General features: G+C 39.5%; 1 protein-coding gene across 1 annotated transcript in view; it reads right to left on the bottom strand.

The window, feature by feature from the left end:
* GPC6 (glypican 6) overlaps positions 1 to 26,753 on the bottom strand; it is a gene marked incomplete at both ends in the record, with an annotated part of 807,337 nt that overhangs the window by 47,983 nt on the left and 732,601 nt on the right. Inside the window, 3 exons of the mRNA XM_082782952.1 lie at positions 8,578 to 8,607; positions 13,134 to 13,277; positions 25,031 to 25,161. Of these exons, the coding sequence (XP_082639078.1) occupies positions 8,578 to 8,607; positions 13,134 to 13,277; positions 25,031 to 25,161 (305 nt within the window). The remainder of the gene's footprint in view (positions 1 to 8,577; positions 8,608 to 13,133; positions 13,278 to 25,030; positions 25,162 to 26,753) is intronic.

The following is a 26,753-nucleotide window of genomic DNA, read 5'->3' as shown; positions in this document are numbered from 1 at the left end:
CACATTTACCCTGTCTGTGCGATTTAATCCATTAAAATTAAAAGGTGGATTTTGCAAATGAAAGCTCAGCAATGTACTCCTTGCTGGAAGTTTGTCATTAGCCTGGATCACTGGTACAAGTATAATTTCCTTTATTGGAAAACACTTCAGCTAGCCAACAGATAGTGGAATAAGGTCTCAAAACCATGTAACATTGCATTCAGAAGTGCAATAAATCCTGAAGAAAACCTTAGTGTTGTTAATCCTGTTATTTATCACTATGACAGAACATTCTTGGCTGGTTTATGGCATGGCTACTTTTAATAAGCACAAAACAAAATTAGGATTTTCTTGTGTCAGACAATATAGTGGATCAAATGGGGAAAAATATGGGTCTAAACTCAGTGGGACTAAACTCAGTGAGAAACATGGGCTGTATGGCCAATGTGTGGCAGCTGAGTCATTCTAGAAAGAATGGGAATTTTACTTGCATTTGAAATACCCTTGTCACATCTTCCCCCTTACAATTATGCCCTTTTAATCTCTATTATCTCTCTGATAAAGGAAGTGGCTGACAAGAGTGTGGTTTAGTATGGGGATGAGTAGTCTTGAAGTGATTATAGTGCCTATGCCATGGGGAGACATTAAAGAACAAATAGCATTGAAGAGTATGTCCCTATATATCATTAACTATTTTCTAGATTTCTGAAAGAGTATTTGCCAGCTGTGTTATTTCACATTTTAGCACAGAAATAAATCAGTATTATAACCTGTGGGAAATAGGATTTTTAAAAAGTGCTCCCTCAACTAGCTTGAGAATTCAGGGGTTTTGTCCCATGACATTACCAAGTTAATTTGCAGCTGGTCACATTCCTACAAGTGTTGCTGCACATTTTGCAGGCAGTATTTCTCCTTCAGTCAATCCCTCTCCTATCTGTCTATATCCAGCTGTTTTAATGATAAAAGGGATTTTTAAGGGACTCAGTTTTGCCACCCTGACTTTTATCAAACAAGGGGTGACTTGATGAAAATCATGATGAAGCTGAGCCTTTCTCTGCAGGCAGAGAGGAGCTGAGTTCACCATCTCTCATCTAACAACAAAGGTCTTTACGTTGATGAACTCTGCCTGGCCTGGAAATGAACTGTGCTAGTGTGTGGCCTTTGTGACAGCAGGGTGGGGTTGATCTAGGAGCTGTCCTCTTTTCTTCCAACAACACAATCATTATAATCTGGGGGAGGTGGGCTGCAGATAGAAACAGCTGTGGTTTCCCAGTCCCATCACCCTACTATTGCACTAACTACTTAAGAAAATATTCTGTACCTCATGAAGAGAAGGTATTCACAGTGTCCAGAAGTCCTGTACCCTTGACAGAATTGCTCATCTATTACAGGCAAACTGAGGTTACCAATTCAGACTTTGTTAACTTGGATATTCTTGGATATTATGGAGATCATGCTTTACAGAAACAGATATATATATATATTTTCTGGCTCACTGAATTTCCATAGTGCAAATTAAAGGTTAGAAAATGGTGCAGAAACATTAGGTGATGGCTGCGAACTCTACGTCTTCTACTTCAGAAGAAACAAACACCTGAAATGAAGATCTCATTAAGGTCTTCAAGACCAGGAACATATTTCTAATGTGTGTTCAGTGCCTACCTACCACAGGATGACCCTCATTGACGAAACAAAGTAATTACTGTACAAGGTGTATAATAGTAATGTCCCTGTCTATCCAGATATGTAGATTGTGAGCTCCATAAAAATGATGTCTGAGAATAGGATTAATCTCACAGGAAAACAGCATCCATGTCTGAGCCAAAACTCTTCTGTAGTCAAAGTGAGAAACAGGAACTAGAGGGTGCAAGTACTTTTCAATCCAATACAGATTTTTAAAGTAGCTCAGATCAACTGTGCCCTGAAAATTCCTATTTGTCTCAAATGTCAGTATTGGTTATGTGATTTGGCTAGCTGGATGGTTAGATACCTGCATTTGGTTGGATGGATTTAATCTAAATGAATAAAAAGCAATTGAAAGAATTTTTATTCTCACATTATTTAAAAGATTATAAATGATCTCTGATGTTTATTTACGCATTATTTCAAAGATTATAAATGATCTCTGATTTTAAACCCATTAACATTCACTGTAAGATCAAGGAAAATAGGAGTTTCTCTCAGGTATTAAGCAACGTTTTGTTTCTTTTTCTTTCTTCCTTTTTTTTTTTTTTTTTTTTTTTTTTTTTTTTTTTTTAAAGTGATTGCTGCTTTTCCCTGCAGAAGAAATGTAGTTCTCAAATTTCTGTTATTTCTGCATATATATCACCCTTTTAATATATGAGCACTGTAGATATTTTATATTAAAAGAAGACAAAGCACTTCAAGCAATTAGTTTTTACTTTAGTGCCTATAGCTGTTACTTAGGTAACGCAATTATTGTTATGAACTGGAGATTTCTGTAGGCTTGAATGTTTAAGGAGAAAAGCAATTTTCATTCTAGTCCATTTTCATTTGGGTTCCTATATTGTATTTATGCTGTCCAAATATATAATAGGAAAGCAAAATTCCCAGCGCTTTGAAGTGAATGCAGTTATCCTGGGGACTGTTAAGTGCTGGTTGTGTATTGGTGATGTGGTTTCTTCCCATACAAATGAATGTCAGTCTCAGTTTCACTGGGCTCTGGCACTGAGTTCCTCTTGCCTGAATTTAAAAGCTCAGTGTGGGTGTTGAGTATGTCGATGTGAGCTGGGTGTCAGAGCCCCACCAGTCAGTGGAGACATGGAGTGGGATTCAGTTGCCTGCACACAGGTATTGAAGGCTTTTTGGTTCTTCCATGTGCCAGTACAGGTCTTCTGTAGGAACTGCACCATATCTGAGACCCTCCTGTGGAGCCCTTAGATGTCTCTCTCTGGACAGTCTATTGGTCTTTTTGGAAGCGGAGTCAAGGGAGTTATTCAGTTGGCCACATGCCTAATTTTGGTCTAAATTAGGATCTTACGAATAGCTCCTAGACTGCTCATTCAATTACAAATATACATTAGCCTAACACCATTTTGGAGTCCTCTGGAGCATTCAGAAGACTGAAGAACCTTATCAAGGTTCTTCATTACATCAAGTACCTTATCACATCTGTTAGCTCAATGCCGATGCCCTGGTAGTTCGGGGCCTCTTGCTTAGCAGGAGGCATTTGTGTTTCAGCAAGTGAATCCTTCCTGTTCATTGATCACCTTGACTATCTCCTCATTGCTACCAGGGGAGACTAAGAAACCTGGCTCTACTTTTATTATAGATGCTAAGTTAGACACAGTGAACTCCTTTTCTTATTTACCAAAAATTACATGTACATAACATACATTCAGTGCAGAAGAAGCAAAACCCAAAAAGACCAAAAGCAAACATATGAATGATGGTCATTTGTTACCACTGCCACCAGGAAAAACTGTGCAAGGCCACCAAAACATGAGCATCTACTTTCATCTCCAGTGAATTGCACACCTAAGTCCTAAATTTGAATAGCCTCAGTTACTTTCACTTCAATAGGGCTATCTGTGAAATCACATATTGACTGCTCAGAGTTCAGCTAACTCTAGCCCCATGCAAGCTTAGTATCTTGTCAATTCCTAGGTTCCTCATAGCTGCCCAAGAAACATTGGCACTTACAGGGAGCTATTCATGTGATCTCTAGAAAACGTCTACATTAGGCTGTGGGAATTGCACTGTGAAAATGCGTGTTTTCTTAACTGATTGTGGAGGGAGCCCATGCAACTAACTCCTACTCCTGTAGCTGTATTTTTCTATTACCATGTACACACCAATGGGATGTGCTGGAGCATTCTGAGGGTATACTCCTACTTTCCATGGTGACTAGGTACCTGAAGTAGTAATACAGGGGCTATGCATTTTGTCCTAGTGTAGAGCTGTGATGCTGCTAGAGCCTACGCTACCTAGGATTTAGAAATGCTGCTGGGTCTTTTAAGATGCATAACCTTAGAATAGTCCTTAGCTGATGATGGGTAAAATTAGATTTGATGAAGCCTTTCTTTTTTCCTTCCTTCCCCAGTATTATTAAAAGCCTTGGCTTTCCCATCAATGAGTATCTATAACTAGTCACTCAATCTTTGCTGTTTACAGGCAAAATGTAAATACATTAAGGAAGCACCCTGTATTGCTGTCCCAACGATGTAGACAGATACATTGATATGACTGTGGAATGAGAAAAAAAAATATAGGAAGAAAATATAGGAAACGTTTTTTGATGTAAAATATTTGCTTTTGACTAAAGAAAGTTCACAAAAGGGTCACAATTTGTATGAAGGTAAATCTTTTTAGTCCCAATATTTTATGTCTTCTAACTACTAGTAATGCCTATAAAAGTCCATAAAGTGTCAAATTCTATTGCAAACAAGGAAAATGTGTGAAATGTTTGGCTTGGGAAATCGGGTTTTAGTCTGCTGTAACCTATCATTTGTTACAAGTGGAGTCCAGCGTTGCACACGTCTCGTGCAAGTTTAAAATATATCTGTGTGTTGCAGTCTAACAAAATAAAAATTGCTGCAAAAGGCACCAGAGAACTAATTCACAGTACAATATAACACATTTTTATCTGGAGAGTGAGAATCACTATTTGCAATTAATTCAGAAATTACCAAAGCTTTAATTTCTTTGTTGGCAGCCACACCAGTGCACAACTAGCTTGATGATTAAAAAATATTTTGTGGTCTGTGATCACTTGAACAAAAGGGCCCTCTATTCTCTAGGTGTAAATGGACTGGTGATACATTACAAAATCCATTTTTTATGGAAACTTAGTATTGCTTTTAGAACCTGTTGCTAGTTGTCATATTAACCATGTAAGAATTCATAGCAGTGTAACACCTTTCAGGCAGGTAATCAGTCATAGTTGTTATTCTCATGCCACTTGGAAGCATCTAAATGGGCATCATTTATATATTGTAACTAGGGAAACAAGCCGTACTACCAATTTTTAAACCATATTTCTTCTATTAATATTATGTCAAAATGCTAAAGTGTAGAGGACATTTATATAGTCACTGTCTTTCTTTAGCATTAGCAAGAACATTAAGATTTCACTTTTCCTTCTGCACAGATTCATGCATAGACACATGAAATGAAATGTGATCTATCTTTCAGCTGAAAGAACAGTGCTGATGTGTTTCCTGCTTAGATTCATCTTCTAGACGTTGATAATAAAAACTTTCTGTATACTGGAAAAGAAACAACAAACTTTTACTGAGTAGAGGCTAAAGCATCAAATGGAAGGAACTAGATTTTCATCTAGATTTACAAAGGGGAATTGCCATTGGATAAAACTTGTGCAGCCTCCAGTATGAAATATTTTTGCTGCAGACTAGCAATCCTTCTAGGTACCTGATGACACCACAACAATGAGTATGATTAGAATTATGATTAGAACTATCTATCAAGATATTTATAGACCCAATTCTCCTTTTGAACACATTTGATTCATAGAGCCTAACTCCAAAGCCTGGTATTACAGTTACATTAAGATATCTACAAATTGGCTGTCTGAGCTAATCATTCAGATTCTTTTCATACCCAATGGGGAGAAATGGGTAATTCAAAAGGTAATTCAGATTTCATGTCATCTGCAAATGAGCATCTTAAGCAGGATCTGGAGGTGCCTAGTTCTCTCCACTGATTAATAAGGGAATGAGGTTATAGCTCAGACTTTGATAACAACATTAGAAACATTAAAAGATAGGGCAAATAAATCCCACTTCATGTTATTATGGTTTGATATGGCACAGATGTGCAAGCTTCAGCCTATATATCCTGCTTTTGTTTACACTAATAGCCAAGTTCAAGAATCACTTAATTCCTCAACAACCAAAGACCCACGACTGTCATTTTTTCATCTTAACTGTGTTCTAGTCTAGTAGTCAGAAGTAGCTTCTGTTTACAGGTGTCATATGCCCCATCCTGGTAACAGGTATACTTAATACTGCTTATACATTCCTGGAAAAGAGATGAAGACTCTAAGGGGATCTTCACACCAATAGTTAAAGGAAGTTCAGCTAGAACTAGCAGGTGTATATTTAGAAGGCACTGTGTTCAATGAGACTGTTAGGCAACATGTCACTATTCAAGCAAGGCAGACAATGCCTTGTAATCAGGACTGTACATTTTTTTGGACCACTAATTAATGTAGAGAGCTGTCTTTCCTGTTAGTGTTGGAAGACATTTTTTCCTTGCTCACACTGAAAGGAGTCTGAACAGCAGGCAGAACCATTCCACCTGAAGACACAGGCAACCACTGAAATAAGGCACTTTCTTAGTAACTGCCTCATGCATTAGGAATTCAGTGCATCAGAGACAGCAGCATGCAGAACTCTTCAGCAGGGTTATGGAATAATATTGCCTTTTTAAAAAACAGATCTCTACCAGGTCTCTCAGGAGGGTTCTGACAGCCATCATCACTCACCCACCTTTGCCACCTGAAACTGGTATTAACCAGGAAGGAAAAAATGATAACACAAACTTAAACTTAGATATTGCTGTGACACAGAAACTGAGAATAAACAAAATCTGACACTAAGCAAACACCTCTTTGAGGAGAACCAGGCAAATCCTAAATTTGACACCAAAAGATCACGACAAATGTTGTAAAATATATTTATTCATTGTGCATGTTGTACAGGAGTTATTTGCTGAATAACAGCACACAGAAAGAAATGGCACCTCCAACAGTACAACATATAAAGCTTGTGGGGGGAGTAGTCTATAGGAAGTTAGGGGACATTTAAAACACCTGCACGAGCCTGTTAATTTCACTCTTAAAAGTGTGACCAATACTTTATGAGCTATGAAGCCTTTTACATGCTTATTTTTTGTATCTTTCCCTACAGGTTCTGTATGCAGAAGGTGTTCAAAAAATTCATCTCAATATTTTAAACCCTGTAAGATTTATAACTGCTGAATTTTATTCTAGGGTCTCTTGAGAAATAAAATGTGGAGAATAAACATCCTATATCAGGAATACTGTGGTATCACTGCATATATTTAACATTTCTAGACTCTGGACTAAATGGATTCTTACAAAACTGAAACATAAGCTCCACTGTTGGGAGTTCCCCAAGAGGATTCCTTGGGCAAGTCAGATCAATGTCTTCATGGTATACTGTCTTGTTAATTTCAGTCTTTCATAGCTAAAATGCAAAACAGTTTTCTCTCTCTTTCTCTTTCTCTCTCTCTCGAATTATATTTTCTGCTTCATGTACCTTTGGAACACTGGGAAGGAATTGTTCACAACAGATTTGTTGGGTTACTGTTGCATTTTTTATTGTAACAAAAATCATTACACACTGTAGTAAAAATATTTTAAAAATATGAATGAATTGACACTTAAAATACATCCCACTATATTCCTAAAATAACAATTTCAGGGTCCTTTGCTCACAGAAAATGAAACTTCATTTACTTTTACTTAAAAAAAACACAGGAGGGAAGATAAAGGAACATTTTCCTACAAAGTGTGACACAATATATTCCCCTCCCCAGGGTAAAGAGCATGAAAGAGTTTATTTTTCAGACCAGGTGCATGCTCATCCACTTATCTATGCTGCTGCTATACTGTACTTGAATGTAAATCACCCTCAAAATGCCACGGCCAATTTCTCAGTTGCCTATCTCCATAGCATGCATGTGCATTATGCATTATATGGTTAATAGTGCATCAGCTCCCCTGTGGAAAATCAAGAAGGCTTCCATGTCCTTCCAAAAGGAAATGTGGAATAATTTTACACACAGGTCAGGCTGAGGTATGTTCTTGGGACAAATTGCAGCTGAATTAAAGCAGCACTGTGCTGTACGATGGCATGGTGGATACAGAGGTACTTGAGGCAGCTGAAATGCGGGAAGTAGGTATGACTATATCAGCATGGGGCTCTCTGTAGGCTAATTAGTCCTGCTAAGAAGCAGGTCCAAGCTAAATGCTTTGAGGTAATTCACAAGTCAGATGATGCATATCTGCACAGTGCTGTGTTCCTGCCTTCCAAACCCCTGCTGAGGAAGCCTTTTGTTTGAAACACAGGGTCCTCTAAAATTCATAGAATTTCTGTAGCTGGAAAGTATAATCTATTCTACTTTATCAAACTCGCACAAAGTGGTTTGCCCAAGACTGGGCAGTGAGACAGTTACAATTCTAGGGAGCGAGCTCAGGATGGCCTGAGAGATGATTTCCTTTGCTCAAGTGCTATCTCCAGGCACAAGCCCCAGAAATAGATGACACTGCAGAGTGTCTGCATTGCTGCACATGTGTATGTGGTGTCTGAGATCACATGGACACTTATGTCAGCTTTTAGATTACTGAGGGAATACACTCCTTTCTAGGAACGAGACGTCATCCTTGAAGCAGCAGAAGAATATTGGTAAGAACCAGCAACTCCGAGCACTGGACAGAATTAGATAAGCTAGAATCTAAAATTACTGCTACTGTTTTAGCCTACATGACACACACAAAGTAAAGATGGTGAAGATGAAACTTAAAGTGTTTTGCCCAGCATTGTACAAAGACAAATGGGAATGAAAGTGAAGAATAAGAATACCAAAGCTTACACCATGTTGCATTGTCCTCCAGATAGTCCTCTGGGAAGCAAGAGGGAAACATTCAGGGAACAGAAAAACAAAACAAAATAATAATAATAAAAAAAAACAAAACAGAAAATAAAAAAACAAAACAGGTTATACCAAACAGGCAACCACAGTAAAGATAACGAATCTTTATAAGCAGTAGATTTTCAATGAGAAATCTTAGATCATACTCTACAGAAGCAGATGAGTTCAGTGGTTAAAGTTATTTAGTTTCTGACAGTGTTTGTTTCAACTTCAGGTGCAATTGCTGGATGCTTAGCCTAAGGTTGTCACTTTCTGGCACTTTGTAGTAGATGGGTAGAGAAGGATTTCTCTGAGAGGTTTAAACGTGTACGTTAGGATGAGCTGAATCATGCTTTATAAATATTTAATCTCAACTCAGTTGCCTAAACCTACATTTAGAAAACTGAATAAAGGCCATCATTTCTCTCTGCTAACAATAAAAAAACTACTGACCTTCACATCTAGGATGGTCATCTAGAAATCAAATCTAAATAAGCGGTTATAGGTATCTATACTACAGATGTCTATATTTAATCAGTTTAGCTGCTGTTATGATCGGCAGAGAAACAGATGGGAATCTAGTTACCTAAATATAGAGCATATAAAGTAAATTTAGTAGCTTTGATGTATTCCATCTTGCTTAGACAGGTCTCCTGTAAGTATTTCTAGTTACATTTGCACATCTTGAAAACCATAGGCATCTCAAATAACATTAGGGGACTATATTGATGCAGCTGAATCCCCCAAGAGGGACTTCAGAGAATAACTGGGCCTCAGTTCTCTCCTCCACTCTTGGATGCCATATAGTGGTCTTCCTCTCAGGTATCCTACCTGGCCTTCAACCCCCAAGTCTAGGAGAGCATGGGCATCCTGCCAGCTCAGTCAGATATCACATACTCCAAGGCATCTCAGACAGTTTTGCTTATCTACATATAGATAACTATAGTTAAGCCTTTCATTTCCCAATCTATGAGAAGTGTCTGTGACAGATGGGGTGAATCACTCTCTGAAGATGTATGTCTCTCTCCATTGACTTCAGAAAGAGCCTGACTCTTAGGCCCCATGCTACAAATACTTGATTTAATTGCTGGAAATAAGTGTACTGAACTGCTTGGGATGCTGCAGCATATTCTACCTGGCTCCCTACTTCTGTTCCATTGGTCTCCTATAGTCCTATGTGGTATCTTCCAGTCCCCTGTTTCCAATACTCTGGGGAGTAACATGGTATAGTTGGAGGTGTCCCTGCCCATGGCAGGGGGTGTGGAATTAGATCTTTAAGGTCCCTTCCAGCCCAACCCATTCTATGATTCTGTGAGTCTCAGATGGTGTTTTACGTCCATGCTTAGACAACCCTCTCAAGCTCAAGCTCTGCATGACTTCCTAAATACATCTACTGCATTTTAATCCAACTATACCTGCTTTGGGGGGATCTTTTTATTTTTTTTTTTTATTTTTATTTTTTTCTGTTTTCCCCACATTTTTCTCAATTAATTTTGATCTATTTCTTTTTTATTAAGTTTTACAGACTAATGCCATAATGCAGGCAAACCTCCCTTCTTGGAACACAATGGCTGGATTAATCAAATTTTATTGGGTGATGTTGGTAGTAGGGTGATAGCTGGACCAGATGGGCTTGAAGGTCTTTTCCAACCTTAATGATTCTGTGATTCTATGATTCTATGAAATTCAGGCAAGCATAATGAAACACATTTTCAGAAGTGTTCAGCATCTGATGTTCTCAGTGTAGGCTTCTCATGAGAGATCTGCATTGTGCAACATAACTGATAAAATATGCTCAACTGAATTAAATACACAAATGAGAATATGAGCAGGAGTAAAAAATTGATTCAGATGTGCAATGCTATTGAGATTCAGAGGAAATATTTTCTAAACTTGGTCACTTCTAAGGACGTGCTGTCAAAGACAGATGAAAACAGGATTGTTTGTCACTTGTTTTGAGGTTTACATAGCTGCATGTTTGAACTTTGTGATGACAACTTGAAGTTAAGTGGTCCAACAGTATTTTGTGAGTAAAATCTCCAGAACAGACGTCTAAAACCATAAATGTAAGACTGAATAGTCAGCTGACTCATGAGGAAAAGTTCCTCTTACATAAAAGCAGGTAGTAATAACTCCATGTTTCTTATATCAATAATAATGAAAAGGAGCTTTAACCGTTTGGCACAACTATCAAAATACTAATCTTGCTGTACATTTTTATTAAGTAAGAAATAGAAAATGATCAGTGTGCAGACTGGAAAACTGCTTTGGGTGGGATTCTACTTGTGTCTTATTAATGATGCAAGGATTGGGAGCATCTAACTGAAGCTGGTCCTCTAGGCTCTGTCTATAGTTAATGAAGAGAGATATGATTCAGGGAATGATTCAGCACATTAAATGCTGAAGGTCTAATGTAGGCAGTTTGAATGGTGTTCCTATGAGACAGAAACACAACATTTATATCCTTCTGGATAAAAATACCCAGGTTGATGTGAGATACAGGCAGTGACCTTTCCCAAGAGCTGCTAAGGGATTATGGTTCTGAAACAAAGCCTTCTGCTTTAATCCACATAAGCAACCTTTTCTTGCTCCAGTTGAGGTCAGTGTCCATCTCAAACGTCAGGGATTGTTGCTCTCAACACAAAAGTAGGTAACACATATATCGCTGCTGATTGGAGATGGATTTGATATCACACGTTACTAATAGGGCATGAAGAGTTATTATTTTAAATATTAGCAGCAAGAAAGACAAATAGGTAAATACTGTAATGCTTTTATGAAGTAATGGCAACAAAGATTTATTTATTTATTTATTTATGAAAGAACGTGTGAAGGAATCTAGTTAAATCATATGGATAAAAGTTTCCCTTTGAAGGTCTACAGGTTATTATGAGTTATAAAGGGTTGTCTTCACTAGCAATTTTCATTAGTTACAGCATTTAAAGGCCAACAGCATATGACACATTACTGCTTTATTCAGGATGGTGCTTGGTATTTTGCAAGTTTGTAGTTTAAAAAGGTTATTAATGTGTTTAGAAGTATTCTCCTTATGCGAATATGGAAGGTCTTTTAAATTTTTTTCTTTGCAAAAATGCTCAGTTCTTACAATGTAGCAGTAATCCAAGCTAAGCTGCGCTACCAGCCTTCCTCTTTGTTCTCTTTCTCCTACTTCCTCTTTTTGCAGCCTTTAACTTTTTGCAGAACATGACTGAAGCCTACACACTACAGTAACCTTTCACTTCACCTTGGCCAGTTCTAGGTTAAGATTCAGGCCTCTGCACCAAACAAGATTTTTAGCCTGAGATGCTACACTGTTTTATGAATCTACTGTGTTAGAGAGACCTAAGTCTACCTCAGAGGTCCACATCTTATTTTCTGTTCCTCCTTGTAGGATAAACAGGCTACACTATTCCCAGAAGAACAGAGAACTCAAAAATATTGCTTTTTGCTGCATACTAATCCAATGTCCTGGCTAGAATGATGTGCTATTTTTCATTTGAATTGCAATGGAGATTGACAGAATACAGTTGATTGATGGATGGGCTACAGCATAGGCTGTTGGAAAGACTTGGCACTGTAAAGCACTGTGGTGATTGTCAAAGGAATCTGCAGAAAGACAGTGCCAAGGAGAGAGACAGGTCTTGATTGAATTAGTGTATTTGGGTGTCTGCTCAGCAATTAAAGTTGAGAAAAACCTCTAGACAGTTTAGACTTGTGATCAGAACCATAGCAAGATATTTTGCTATGTCTGCACTGCAGCACCAAACAAAATTTTGGTGCTGCAGTGCAGCTAGCACCTGTCTGCAGGAGGGCAGCTCACCAAAACTCAAAGCCCCAGCTAACAGTAGCTGTTCCCAGCTGGGTGCTCCTCTCCCTTCACTCTTGCTACAGCCCTGAATATGAACCTCTTCTGAGAGACAGAACAGTGTTGTGCAAGTGTTCAGCAACAAGCATGGCAAGTGGAGGTTGTGCGATACAGTCTGTTTTGATTCAGACTCTTTACAGCTTTTTAATTTTGTCCATTGGCATTACTTCAAGATAATTACCGAGACAGTATTAGCAGCTATAATAATTAGCCTGCTATAAATCTGTAGATTTATAAATAGCAGGAACAGTGAAATCTGAAATGTGAATCCAATGACTGGTAGTAGAAAAAATAATCTTATATTAAAGTCTTATTTTTGAAATGATTAAATAAATAAAGATTAATGATTGCTCATGTTTTAGCTGATAAAGTAGGTTTTTTTTTTTTTTTTTTTTTTTTTTTTGGGACGGATGGAAATAAAGCTTATTGTCTTCTAACCTTTCTAATACTGTAGAAGTGAATTATATTGCTCTCCTAGAAATACAACTCTGGACTATTTCCAATGGGGAAAAAAGATTTGTTGAACGCTAGAGCAGTTGGCATAGAAACTATATACAGATTACAAAATTATTTTTTAAAAAATTGTCTAGAGAATAACATATATTACCAAGCCGTTTCTACTTATTTAAGAGTGGAGTATGCTTTGCCTTACCAGCCTATCCAAACTTGTGCCAGCAGCAGTTGTAGGTCGCTCCTCCGGGTTATATGGTCTAAACCGGGTATTGAAGTTTTCAGGGACAGAACGGGAAGATCTTAGGGCAGGTGCTGGTTTAGGCTGGCCACATCCTTGGAAAACCTGAAAAAGACGTTTTAGGTTATATGACAGTCATAAAAAGAGGGAGGCTGGCATTTTACATCATATTTATTCTGTCTTTCATATATTTGAAACTTCAGCTTTGACTGACGTTTTGCTAATAGTGAGTAGAGCACTTGTCCTATATTAAGACTTGGATTAAAAATTAAACATTGTTAATTACTTAGTGAAGGTATAAAAAAATATAGAGCCCTTAAAACACTTAATTAGTGAAGGTGATTATTTCAACAAGTTAACACCTTAAAGCATTTTAATTGTTATCTGTTCAGGAAGGGAAATGAACAAAATGAAGTTCGTTGTGCCAGAACTTGGTTGTTAATTGTTTCATCTTTTCTTAAAACATGGTTTTAAACCAGAAACACAGCTCATTCATAATTCTTACCTACACCTATTCCTACCTGGTAATCTTGTTTGTAGTATCAGAGAAAAAGTCAATGATGAAATAGTCTTATGAATATATTCCTTTCTAATTCCCTAGCTGCTCTGTCCCTGGATGAGGGATAAGGCATGTTGTGTGGGCAGTTGAGAGAACAATTTTCTGCTACTGTGTTTGTTTTCTAGGTATATAAATAATGTTCAGAATGATAAGATTTCTTTATATTCTTCCGTTTGGAAATAAATTTTAGTAGCATATATCTTGTGCATATTAAAGGAGACAGAAGACACATTTGACTACTGGATATCAAGGATACATCGCAGAGGAACTCCCAGAGGAATTCTGGGATATACAGAAGTTGTTTAGATGAAAGGAGGTTGAATATCCAAGAAATTACATTTTAGATTTTAGATTATCCATCTTGATTGTTTCTCTCCTGAAGTAGCCATGGTTTTTGTTGCTTTCAGGTTTCATTACAGTTAGCTTTTAGCTAGTTTCCTGATGTTAATTTAGAGGCCCCAGATGATTCAAAATTTGCTAAAAGAAACTGATTCATTCTAAATTTATTTGCAGTCATCAGGTCTTTTTTGGCTCAAAGTCCAGCAAGTCAGCTGCTGTAGGGACATTGGGATTTTTAATTTATGTATGAAACTCTGCTTGGTCTCGTTTCAGCATATGTATAAGGATTCTTGAATAGTTTCTAGCCTCCTTAGTGATGAGGATTATTGGACAATCATTCATTTAACAAACTAGGAAAGCTGATTTCAGTTTTTAAGGTTCTAAATTTTTCAACAAGAAAGAATCTGATTTTTCCTCTGTGAAGAAAATTCAACTAAGAATAATGTTCAGGACTTATACATGATTATGATTGATAATATAAGGGCCAAATATATGTCTTGGGAACATCTGTTATACTTACAAAGGTTTACATATTTCTTCTGACTGTAGATCAGCTGTACAGGGAAAACATAACTGTTTATTTAGATATCTATGAAATCCCCTTTGGTCAACTGAGCAATCAGGTATTTACTTACAGAGACAAATGTCAATTTTCCAGACCATGCTACTTGACTGTCAGAGGAAAGGAAACTGAGGGCACTGAATCTTCTTAAATTTCACAGAGTGTGTTAAGCTACTTGTATGACCAAGTGGAGTAGCTATGAGTCTGCATAATTTTTCTTATGACATACTGGAAAAAACAACAGAGACTTTGTGGTATCTATCTACATACAAATACTTATAGTAAGGAGTTTTGTATGAACACAATTATGTACAGCCAGACAATATTTAAGGTGGTAATTAGACAGCATCTTTTAGATCACAGAAGAAGAAATCATCTACTTTTTAATGATCTGGCAAAAATGCAGCAAGGATAAAATAATTAGTAACTATATTTTGACTGCAAAAGAGACATTTTCTGATTTGCATCCAGGTATTAGCTGACAGAACAGAAAATGTTAAGCTGATACCTGAAATTAACGAATGCTTCCTGAGAAGAAGCACAAGAAGCACATGAAATATTTTCTTTACAGAGCTGTTCAAAGATACTGAGCAATTTCTGGAAAAATATTCTGGTGTTCATTATAAGAGTGTATAAGCATGTATAAGAACATTATACATGCTGTGAATTAGCAACATAAATACACTCTCTTAAAAAAGAAAAAGAAAAACAAAACCCACATTTTATATATAATTATGGCAGTCCACCTTAGAGAAGCAATTTCACTTGAAATTAGGAATCCAAAATTTAGGTGTGAATTTGTAGGCATCTATATTTGAGCTAAACATCTAAGCTTCCATCTTTTATAGCAGAGATCAAAAGCTCTCTTCAGTTGATCTCACATCAGCATCTATAATCATCTGTGATATCTCAACATGTCCAAGAAATCCAAGGACTGTCTTAACATAAGACCTATTGGAGACCATGCCCCACTGAACTGCAGCTAAAGCTCAGATGGCATTTCCTAGGGTGCCACAAAGAGCAGAAACCCTCTGTGGTCAGGAATACAAACCAAGCCGTGAGATCAGATCAACAGAACCAGCGAAGAATTATTTCTATCGAGCTTTCTAAACGGAGGTACTTCAGGATTAGTGAGTAACTGTAAAAAAAGAAGTTATTTTCCTATGAGACCTCAATGTTTTGAATCCCAGCAGAAAGAATTTTTACTCTATGAAGCTTTGAGTCATACTGTTATTTAGATGTGCTAGTGCTCAGTGTTTCCTATTGAGTGTCTATATGACTCTGCTCCATTGACTCTCTCATCTTCAGATAGAATAGTATTGATTTTTTCCTGAAGTGCCATTATATTTTTCCTGCACAGGGCTCTGGAAAGAACATAGATAAATGAAGAGGTTTTGTTAATATGAAACTCTGAGGCTATTTTCAGAAGAAACTTGGACGTCGTTTTATGAAGATTTCCTTCTTATAAATAATGCATAGGTAGTCTGCTATGTCATGGAGCTTATTCATCCTTTTAGCTGAAGTAATTGCAAAAAAGGAACATATATCCATAGGTTAAAATGGCACATTGATCAGCTTGGATAAAAGTAGATTTAAGACTCACTAATGGGAGACTCAGCTATGGGGATAGCCTTTATGAAAGAGCAAAAATCTTGGCATGGTATCCAAATAACACTTAAGGCAGCCAAACATCTGTATAGAACCAGACTGTTTAAAAAGCAGGAAAAAAGTCCAGTATGTTGTGTTCTGAGGAGCACTGAAGGCATAATTATGCTGACACAACCAGATTGGGGATTTTCTACATTTTGAAGAAAAATGGTTGCTTTAGCATGTTTTCTGCTGTTTTGTGAGTTTTCTCCCACTTCTTGTGAACAAGCAATTTATGCAGATGTCAGGTACTAAATATTCATACAGCTGAAATGAAACAGATGTATGTTTTACTCTTTGACTTCAAGCAAAAAACAAAGGTGATGGTACAGTCAACATTATGGGAAGATTGTGAAGGCCTTCAAACAAGTTTTGGCCAAGATTTAAAGGAGCACAGATATGTTATGACTCTGAATATCCTTAGGGAGAAGGAGAATGAGGATGAAGTATATGTATGCTATGACTAAATCTTGGATATGAGCTGAGCCACAAGTAATAATATACAGATTATGAAATTTTAACCTGAGAAATAATCAAGGTGTTGCAGAACACTAGTTTGTCACTATAATATTCAAATAATAAAGATGTGTCACTGTAGAATGATGAAGAGATTTTAGTAACGAAGATAATATGTCTCAGAGACATTATCAGGATAAACCCAAGGTAAATCTATTGCAACCTGACTAACACATTGTTGTGGTTCCGCTTGAGTGGGCAGCCGAGCTCCACCACAGCCGCTCTCTCACTCCCCCTCCTCAAAGAGGAATGGGGAGAAAATATGTGAAAAGGGCTCAAGGGTTGAGACAAGGATGAGAAAATCACTCAGTAATTATTGTAATGGGCAAAACAGACTCGGCATAAGGAGATAGTAAGATTTATTGCCTATTACTAACAAGCGAGAGAAGTGAGAAAACAAAGGAAAAAGCAAACCAAAAGCACCTTCCCCCCCCATCCACCCTCTTCCACCTCCTCCCCCCGAGCGGCGCAGGGGAACGGGGGAATGGGGCTTATGGTCAGTCTACAGTACTTCTTCTCTGCCGCTCCTTCTCAGTCACTCTCGTCCCCTGTGCTGTGGGGTCCCACCCACGGGATACAGTCCTTGATGAACTGATCCAGCTTGGGCTTCCCACAGGCAGCAGCTCTTCCAGAACTGCTCCAGATATGGGTCCGTATCACGGGGTCCATCCCTCAGGAGAAAACTGCTCCAATCTGGCTCCCCTACGGGCAGCAGCTCCTGCCGGGTCACCTGCTCCTGCGTGGTCTCCTCTCCACGGGCTACAGGTCCGGCCCGGAATCTGCTCTGGCAGGGGTCTTCCACAGGCGGCAGCCTCCGTCGGTGCAGGGCCACCTGCTCCACCGTGGTCTCCTCCACGGGCTGCAGCGTGGAACCCTGCTCCACCGTGGTACTCCATGGGCTGCAGGGGGACATCCTGCTTCACCATGGTCCTCACCACAGGCCGCAGGGGACTTCTGCTCCGGCGCCTGGAGCACCTCTCCGCCTCCCTCTACACTGACCTTGGCACCTGCAAGGCTGTTTTCTCACTCCCTTGACTATCCTGGCTGCTGTGTGGCGCAGCGTTTTTTTTCCCTGTATTAAATATGCTCTCACAGAGGCGCAAACAACATCGCTTATTGGCTCAGCTCTGGAAAACAATGGGGCCCTTCCCAAACATGGGGCAGCTTCTAGATCTTTCTCACAGAAACCACCCCTATGGCCCCCTGCTATCAAAACCTTGCCACGTAAACCCACTACACATATGAGTCTGCTCTCAGGGCCCACAGTAGTCTGGGTAGACCCAGCAAAACTTACTCTTAAAATGTGGTGACATCTTAAGAGACATCTCAGACATCCTAGACTGAGAGTTTTTGTGCTCTCTGTGGTTGGTTTGCAGAAGGTATTGTATTGGGTTTACAGGGCAAGGTTTTTGGTGGGGAGAGGGGAGAGAGGAGGGATGGCCTCTCTGAGAAGAGTCCAGCAGCTGCCCCATGTCAGATCAGAGCCAGCTCCAGCCGGCTCCAAAGGGACCTGCTACTAACCAGAGCCGAGCCAGTGAGCAATGTTGGTTGGGCCTCTGTGAGAGCAGATTTAAGAAAGGGAAAAAAAGCTGCTGCCCTTGGACAAGAGCACAAGCAGGAGCAGGGGATCTAGGGGAGCCCATGGGGGACCTTTGCTGGAGCAGTTTGCTCCTGACAGATGAACCATGTGGTGTGGACACATGTTGGAGCAGTTCTTGAAGAGCTGCTGCCTGTGGGCAGCCCCCACAGTTCGGGAAGGATGGCATCCCATGGGAGGGATCCCACGTGGAGCAGGGCCAGGGAGTGACCGTGAAGGAGTGGCAGAGATGAAGCATTAGCAACTGACTGCAGCCCCCATTGCCATTTCCCCTGTGCCACTCAGGGGGAGGACATAGAAGAAGGTGGGAAGGTGTTTTTAGTTTGCTTTTACTTTCTCACTTCCGTAGCTTGTTAGTAATAAGTAATAAATTATATTAATCTCCCAATGCTGAGTCTGTTTTGCCCATGCTGGTAATTGTTGAGTGATCTCTGTGTCCTTATCTCAGCCTTTCAGCCCTTTTCATTGTATTTTCTCCCCCTTTCCCTTTGAGGAGGGGGAGTGAGAGAGTGGTTGTGGTGGAGCTCAGTTGCCCAGCTGTGTAAAACCACCACAGGTACCCTGTCAGAATGGCTGCAAGTGTTAGATGAGGAAGCTATGTAAGCTGGTTTTGATGATGTTTAGTCCTTTTTTTTTTTTTTTTTTTTTTTTTGAGCAGAGAAACTCAGGTCTGATACAGAGCATGCAGATTATGCAGATTCCTCTAGATGGAAGGGCCTTGGGGTCTAACCTTCTAGACCATTGCTACTTTTTGAAAAGCATCTCCAAATGTTTAGGCTGTCAGGAACATGATTTTCCCTGAGGCAAAATAAGGACCTCTTGTAGCTGCTGTTCAGGGACATGACAACAACAAAACATGAGCAGTGTATGAAGCTTAGAGATTTGTAGTCAGACTTTCTAAACAGCCAGTGCTGAATATAGACTGCAGAGAAATATCAAGGAAACAGAAAAGGATTCCAGCCTCAGGATGAATTGGAGGATCTTATCATAATAGTATCTGTTTAATGTGCACTGTGTTGAAAGAGTCAACTACAATCAACACACAAACAAGAAAAGTCAATGGCCTTGGAGCAAAGATGCTCTGTTTTATGCAATGGTACATGCTTGTCTGCTGGCAGCTGGTGAAGTATGTCTGTCAGAGAAGAGGAAGAGCATCTTTGGTCAGAGACTAGCCAAGCTGGTGAAGAAGAGGGCTTTAAACTAGGAAAGGTGGGGGAAGGAGAGAGTTACAGAGACTACCCAGCCAGCAAAACAAGGCTCAAGTGGGGATAACTCCAGCAGGCAAGGAAGTGTCTACAAGACATGACTATGGGGTATATATCCTCTTGCAGCAGTGATACTGGTATGCTTTAATACTTCTCTGAAGTGCCTGCACACCAATGCACATATCGTGGGAAGTAAACAGGAAGAATTAGAGATCTGTGTGCAGTTGCAAGGCTTTGATTGTTATTGTAGTTACAGGAACATGGTGGGATAGCTCTCGTGACTGGAATGCTGCCATGGATGGCTATGTGCTTTTTAGGAAAGACAGACCAGGAAGGTGAGGAGGTGGACTTACGCTTTATGAGAGAGCACATCTGGAATATATGCAGCGCTGCCTACAGGTAGATGACAAGTGAGTCAAGTGCGTATGGGTAAGGATAAAAGAGCAGGCTAATATGGGTGACACTGTTGTGGGTGTTTACTACAGGCCACTTACAGATAGCTGTAAGTAGCTTCGTGATCACAGACCCTGGTTCTCATGGGGAATTCAACCACCCTGATACCTGCTGGAAGGACAGTGCAGCTAGGCACAAACAGTCCAGGAGGTTCCTGCAGAGCATTTACAATAACATTTGACATAGGTGGTGGATGAGCCAATGAGGAGAGATGTGCTGCTGGACTTTATACTAACAAACAAAGAGGGGCTGGTTGGAGATGTGGATGTTGGAGTTATCCTTGGCTTCTGTGACCATGAAATGCTGGAGTTCAGGATCCTGAATGGAGGAGGCAGGGCAATAAGTAAGATTGCAAACCTGAACTTCAGGAGAATAAACTTTGGTCTTTTCTGGGACCTACTTGGAAAAATGCCATGGGCTAGGGCCCTAGAAAGAAGGGGGGTCCAAGAGAGCTGGTCAGTATTCAAGCACCACTTCCTCCAGGCTCAATATCAGCGTATCCTTATGAGTGACAAGTCAAGCAAAGGGGGCAGGGGACCTTCATGGATGAGCCAGGAGCTCCTGGCAAAACTCAAACACAAGGAAGAGAAAAGAAGACTACAGGCCAGTCAACCTCACCTCCATCCCTGGAAAGGCGATGGAACAGCTCATCCTGAAGGCCATCTCTAAGCATATGGAAGAGAAGAAGGTGATCAGATAGCATAAATTCACTAAGGGGAAATCAATCTGTTATCCATCTGTGATGTAATTACTGGCTGGGTAGATGTGGAGAGAGCAGTGGATGTTGTCTACCTTGAATTCAGTAAGGCTTTTGACACTGTTTCCCACAACATCCTCATAGGTAAGCTCAGGAAATGTGGATTAGATGAGTGGACAGTGAGGTGGATTGAGAACAGGCTGGATGGCAGAGCTCAAAGTGCAGTGCTTAGTGGTGCAGTTTAGTTGCAAGCCTGTGGCTAGTGTTGTCACCCAGGGTTTAGGACTGTGTCCAGTCTTGTTTGACTTACTCATCGATGACCTGGATGAAGGGATAGAGTGCAAGTTTGCACTCAGCAAGTTTGCTGACATCACAAATCTGGGAGGAGTGGCTGATACAGCAGAAGGCTGTGCTGCCATTGATAGAGACCTGGACAAGTTGGAGAGTTGGGCAGAAAGGAACCTCATGAAGGTCAATGAAGGCAAATGCAAAGTAATGAACCTCATGAGGAGTAACCCCAAGCACCAGTACTGGTTGGGGGTTGACCTGTGGAAGGCAGCTCTATGGAGAAGGACCTGAGAGTCCTAGTGACAGCAGGTTAACCATAAGCCAGCAATGTGCCATTGTAGCTGAAAAGGCCAATGATGTCCTGGGGTGCATTAGGAAGTATGTTGCCAGCAGGTCAATGGAGGTGATCCCCTCAGCCCTGGTGAGGCCACACCTGGAGTACTGTGTCCAGCTCTGGGCTTCCCAGTACAAGAGGAACATGGAGCTACTGGACTGAGTCTAGTGGAGAGCTATGAAGTTGATTAGGGAACTGAAGCATCTCTCATATGAGGAAAGGTTGAGAGAACTGGGCCTGTTTTGCCTGGAGAAGAGAAGATTGAGAGGGGATCTTATCAATGTATATAAATGTCTCAAGGGAGAGTACAAGGAGGATGGGACCCAGTGATAGAAAAAGAAGCAACACAAATTGATACACAGAAAGTTCCATCAGAATATGAGGAAAAACTTTACTGTGAGGGTGACAGAGCACTGGAAAAGGTTGTCCAGAGAGGCTTTGGAGTCTCCTTCTCTGGAGATATTTAAAATTTGTTTGGGCATGATCCTGTGCAATGTTCTGTATGTGACCCTGCTTGAGCAGGGAGGGTTGGACTGGATTATATCCAGAGGTCCCTTCCAACTTCAACCGTTCTGTGATTCTGAGCTGACATATGGCTGAGCCTATATGTCTTTGGTTGGAAGTACAAGGATAGAAGAGGTACATATGGCACCTCTATAATTTTGTCTTAATATTGATGTGTACCTGCCAGGAGTGGAAGACAGAGGGTTTGTCTCTTCTACAGAAATGAAAGACAAATGTGAACTCTAGTAATAAGCCCTGACTGTCTCCACTGATTAATTGTTAACTCATTGGCTTTTTCTTGGACTGCTACAACTTGTTCTTTGCAGAATGAAAGGACTGCAAAGAAGGTAGATCTCAGCAGTATAGAAATTAATCAGTCTGGCCTCAGGTCAGGCACTGCTCCTTTCCCCTATTTTATTTATCAGTGTAACTGCAACCGTGAAGAAGATTTCTCAGAAGAATAGTGCTGAATAGGAGATGCATATTTGTAGGAAAGAGATATTGGGCAGAACCTTCAGTACTACATCAAGTGAAGAATGGAAGGATAAACCATAAAAAAAAAAATTAGGAAGTTTATGATATATTTTTCTGCTGATGTGTTAAATTGAAGACTTCATCATTCACATATGAGCATGCTTATTTATTTTTATAGAATTATTATTTTGGAAAGCATAAATTTTTGCTCACTTAATTTTGTATCCATGTGCACAGGAATATATGGCCTATGTGTTATACTAAACATATTTTTCTCAAATAAATTTAAATGTCTAGTTTTAGCTGGTATAATACAAAGCATCATTGTGCAACACAAAGTGATAGTGCAGTTTAATGGAAGTGACTTTTGGAAATGGGCAATTTACAGAAATATGTGAAACAGGAGAGGGATGGATATTGGATTAAATGGTCTCTGGGGCTTCTGCCCACAAAGAGGATGAGATTAGTAAGACTTCCTTGAAAAAGAAGCTGTTTGTTGTTATTTGTTCCATTCCTTTGAAGAGAATATACAATATTATACGTACAGTATACAGCAATATACAAAATGGCCCTAAATGATACTGAATACAACATAGAGCATCTTTCCAGACATCAGACAGATTTTCAGGTAGGAAAAGCTACATGTCAATGGTGAAAAATAATCTGTGTGTATGGGGGTGTTGCAGGCATGACATTATTAGTGCATCATCATTTTCCCATTGTAAAAAAGTACTGACTGACTTGTGGAAAAATAGCTGTGATTCCTAGTCACCACATTTTCAGCAGATGCAGTCAAATGCAAGACACAAAATGTTTTGAAGAAAGAGAAAATAGCATGATTTCAGCATCGTGCCTGAAGCTTTCTGAATAGAGTCTCAGAATATTTGACAAGCGTGGTTCTTCTCCTGCATTAGGTCTGCAATTGCATTCTATGCACTCCATTACATCCAGCAAGGTATCTGTCATTTTCACTGAAGCTTTAAGTGGTCAGTATGTATAAGGGGAAAAATTAGACAATAGACGACTGATGCAAAGTCTGCTCATATATCATCTTTATAGATCTGACATGACAGACATAGAAGATCACAGCGCTGAACCCAAAGACTTTGCCTTCTCATACTTCTCTTTAATAATAAAACACTTCTATGTGCTCAGACCTGAAAAAAAGAGGGATATAGCCTAGAAAGCAAGGAAATCACATTTCAGGAGAGTAATGGTCTGCACAGAAAATACAAAAGCACCTCAAACATAGACAGCTCTGTTATCTATGAAAATACAGCAAAATAAATTTCATTGACATAATTTGATTTCTGTTTTTCAAGATTTGAAAAAATACTGGCTAAGATTTCTCTTAGAAGAAAAAGTTTAGAGTGCAAATGAAATTTCTGTGATTTATTAACCTTTAGAGCAAATAAAATATTTCTGAAGGATAGGACAGACAGCCTGCTCTATTACAAATGAGTAGTGAGATGAGCTCGTGCCAAGGTGATGTCATTGGATTCTGGCAGGGAATGCAGCTTCCTGACTAATGGAAAAGCTGTGAGATCCGAGCAAGTTAAAAGGAAAAGGAAATACACCTGAGTCTTTGGTGAGCTTTTAATGAAAATATTTTTTGTTTCTTTTTTGAGGTAAGGACTGAGTCTGCTGAAGCAGGCCTTTGATTCCCAAAATATTTGGCTGATACACTCCTCGATCACTGCTGCCAGAACAAAGTCTCATTGCACAGGATGTAGACTACTTTTAAAATCTGAGTACCTTCATGGAGGTTGAAAGTAAAAAGTGTCTTGAAGGAAATCCAGGAAGAATATTAACCTCAGCCTCCTGCCTTTTATCCCCACATTTTTTCCAGCTATGGAAGCTTCCTTACAAGCAATGGAAACTCACTGACTCAGGTAGCAGTCTGGTCAGCACATAACTGACTGCTGAGAGATCAATGCAGGTGGAAACTCCTAATGCAGAGAACCTGGCAAGCTGTTGACTTTAGATTTTGAACTGCAGTGCACTGCTGAATATTAAGGAAAAGATATTAATTGTTGACTGCTGGCTTAACAGAACCTGTTACTGAATTCAAAGGACCTTATTAGTGTGGGGTTCAGGGGTGGCAGTGATCTGTGTACACACATGCACTAAAAATGGAAAGGAGGTTATGGGTATCATTAACTCTGTTTATCTTTGTGTCAGACTCCAGACAAAACTCCATCAAACTGAGGTCTGCTAATCAGAGGCTGTCCAATGTAATGATATTTCCCCAGAGTAGCTATTAAAGGAGGTTAAATGGAGCATTTTCTGTATTCATTTCAAACACATTGTGCTTCAGTCTGATTTAAACAGATCAAAATGTATGTTAATATGGGGAATCATGGATGAGACACAAGCAGAAATTACTAGACATACTCTGCAGGATTTTTCTTACAGAGCTGCCATTAATTTTCAGAAATCTGTTTTCCTCAAGGCTCTTACAACTATTGATTTGGAGTTTACTATATGGTATCTTTCTCCTTGTTGCATGATTTTTAAAAACTTCTAGTTTGTTTAACTAGACCAAGGATTCAAAGGCAGCCTAAAGAACTGTTGAATGTACAAATGCAATTTCTAGTGGTCTGGACGATCTTTCTTAAAGCCCGTACAGAAGATTTTCCCCCTGCTTGTGACAGCAACAGAGAAGGCGCAACTCACACAGTACCTTTGCCGACACCTGCATGCTGTTCTCTTGCATGTTCATGATGGCTTCAGAAATCTTGACATCAATAGGATCCATGACTGATTCAATGTTGAATGGTCCCTCTAATCTCTCCGCTACCAGAAGCATAGCATCTGTTGAAACACAAAGCAGCCATTCCCTTAAAGAAGGGATACTTTCAGGTGCCTCAGGCAGACTGAATGCTCCAAGCAGGAGCCCTGGGGATTTATGGTAGCAGGACCATGAAACCTGCCTGCAGTGCAGCTCCCTAGCTAGCAAAACCAGCTTCCCTTTACATTGCCACCACAGAAAGAGGAATAAAGACTCAAAAAGTTAGATTAACAATAGTTGCCATAGCATTATTGAGCTTGCAATGCAGTTATTTTATACAGCATCGCACCACGTGGAGCAGTCATTGTTCTAGAGTGTGCTCGTGTGATCTCTGTCCCAAGAAAAAAGCAGGATGATAGAAATGAATCCCTGAGGTATGTTCTTAGAGTTTGTATGAGATGATGAAAACTTTGATATGATATATCAGGGTGTTATAATTAAAGCAGCTGTTCTTTCTGACCTTAATGATCTCATTTTCTTGCAATATGAACAGCAGATGAATATTGGATTTCTGCCATAGTATATAGGTATAAACCATGTTTGCCCTGCTATGTTTTCAAAATGTGGTTGAAAGTTGTATGCAAGAAAATACTTCCTTTGTTTTGGAATTTAAAAACAATTGTTTGCTTAGTTTGGTTTTGAGTCCCTCTCAAAAACAATTTTAGCTAATATTGCTCACTAACAAGTAAAAACAAAGCAACTTTAAAGAAATTAATAACTGTAAAAAACATTTTGCCATACCTCACATGTCTACACATGGACAAAGCTAAGCCGCAATTTCTGAGATGTGATAAACTTGCATTTATACTATACCTTTGAACATTATATTTGATTCTTCTCGTATGTTAGTATTTAAGACTTTCTAGCACCCAAGTAGGTTTAAACAGATACCATCTGCAATTTTAACGTGATAAACAAAAACCTTCACATGCTGCCTTCTTTATCCCTCAGACTTAGGCTCCCAAAGGTACTAAACAGGCTTCCTCCCAAAACAGACTCCTCTTGTGATTTGCTGCCATAAGTACTAGTCTTATAGCAGCTTCGCAGAGAAGGCATATAGCACCCCATTGTCCTGTGTTAGCTCTGCATTTTTCTGGAGAGTCCTGGGTCTCCTTTCCAGCCTGCGTGGCTATCTCTTTCCTTCCCACAGAAACGTGTCTGTGGATGTATAGGAAGAAGAGGCTGGTGTCTCACCCTAGGATCTGAGAAGCAAACTCCCATGCGCAGCCTGACCTGAGGGTTATGGTATGCTAACAGTTTATATGCAGTCAATGCATGCCTAAAAATCCCACTGAAATAGAAACTACTTAGCATTTTGTACCTGAGTGCTTCTGTAAGTTTGGGTCTAATATTTCTCTGTACTTTTAGGCTAGTAAGAGGGAACTGCCTGTTGTTTGGAGTGTGGTATATAAAACTTGTCACTAACTGTGAGAAATGGTGAGATGGTAGCAATTCAGCTTCGAACAGTGGTGTTATTTTGGCTATACATTATTTTAAAATTATTTAGTTTAAACAATTTTTGGGGGACCACTGAGAAAACAACACCTAACTCTGACAGAGGAACCAAAACAGCTTTTAAACATAAGAAGAAATATACATACACAGATGCACACAT

The sequence above is a fragment of the Aythya marila genome (assembly GCF_965140915.1).
Source record: "Aythya marila genome assembly, chromosome: 1".
In the NCBI taxonomy this organism is placed as follows: domain Eukaryota; kingdom Metazoa; phylum Chordata; class Aves; order Anseriformes; family Anatidae; genus Aythya; species Aythya marila.
This window is presented reverse-complemented; position numbering and strand designations above follow the sequence as displayed.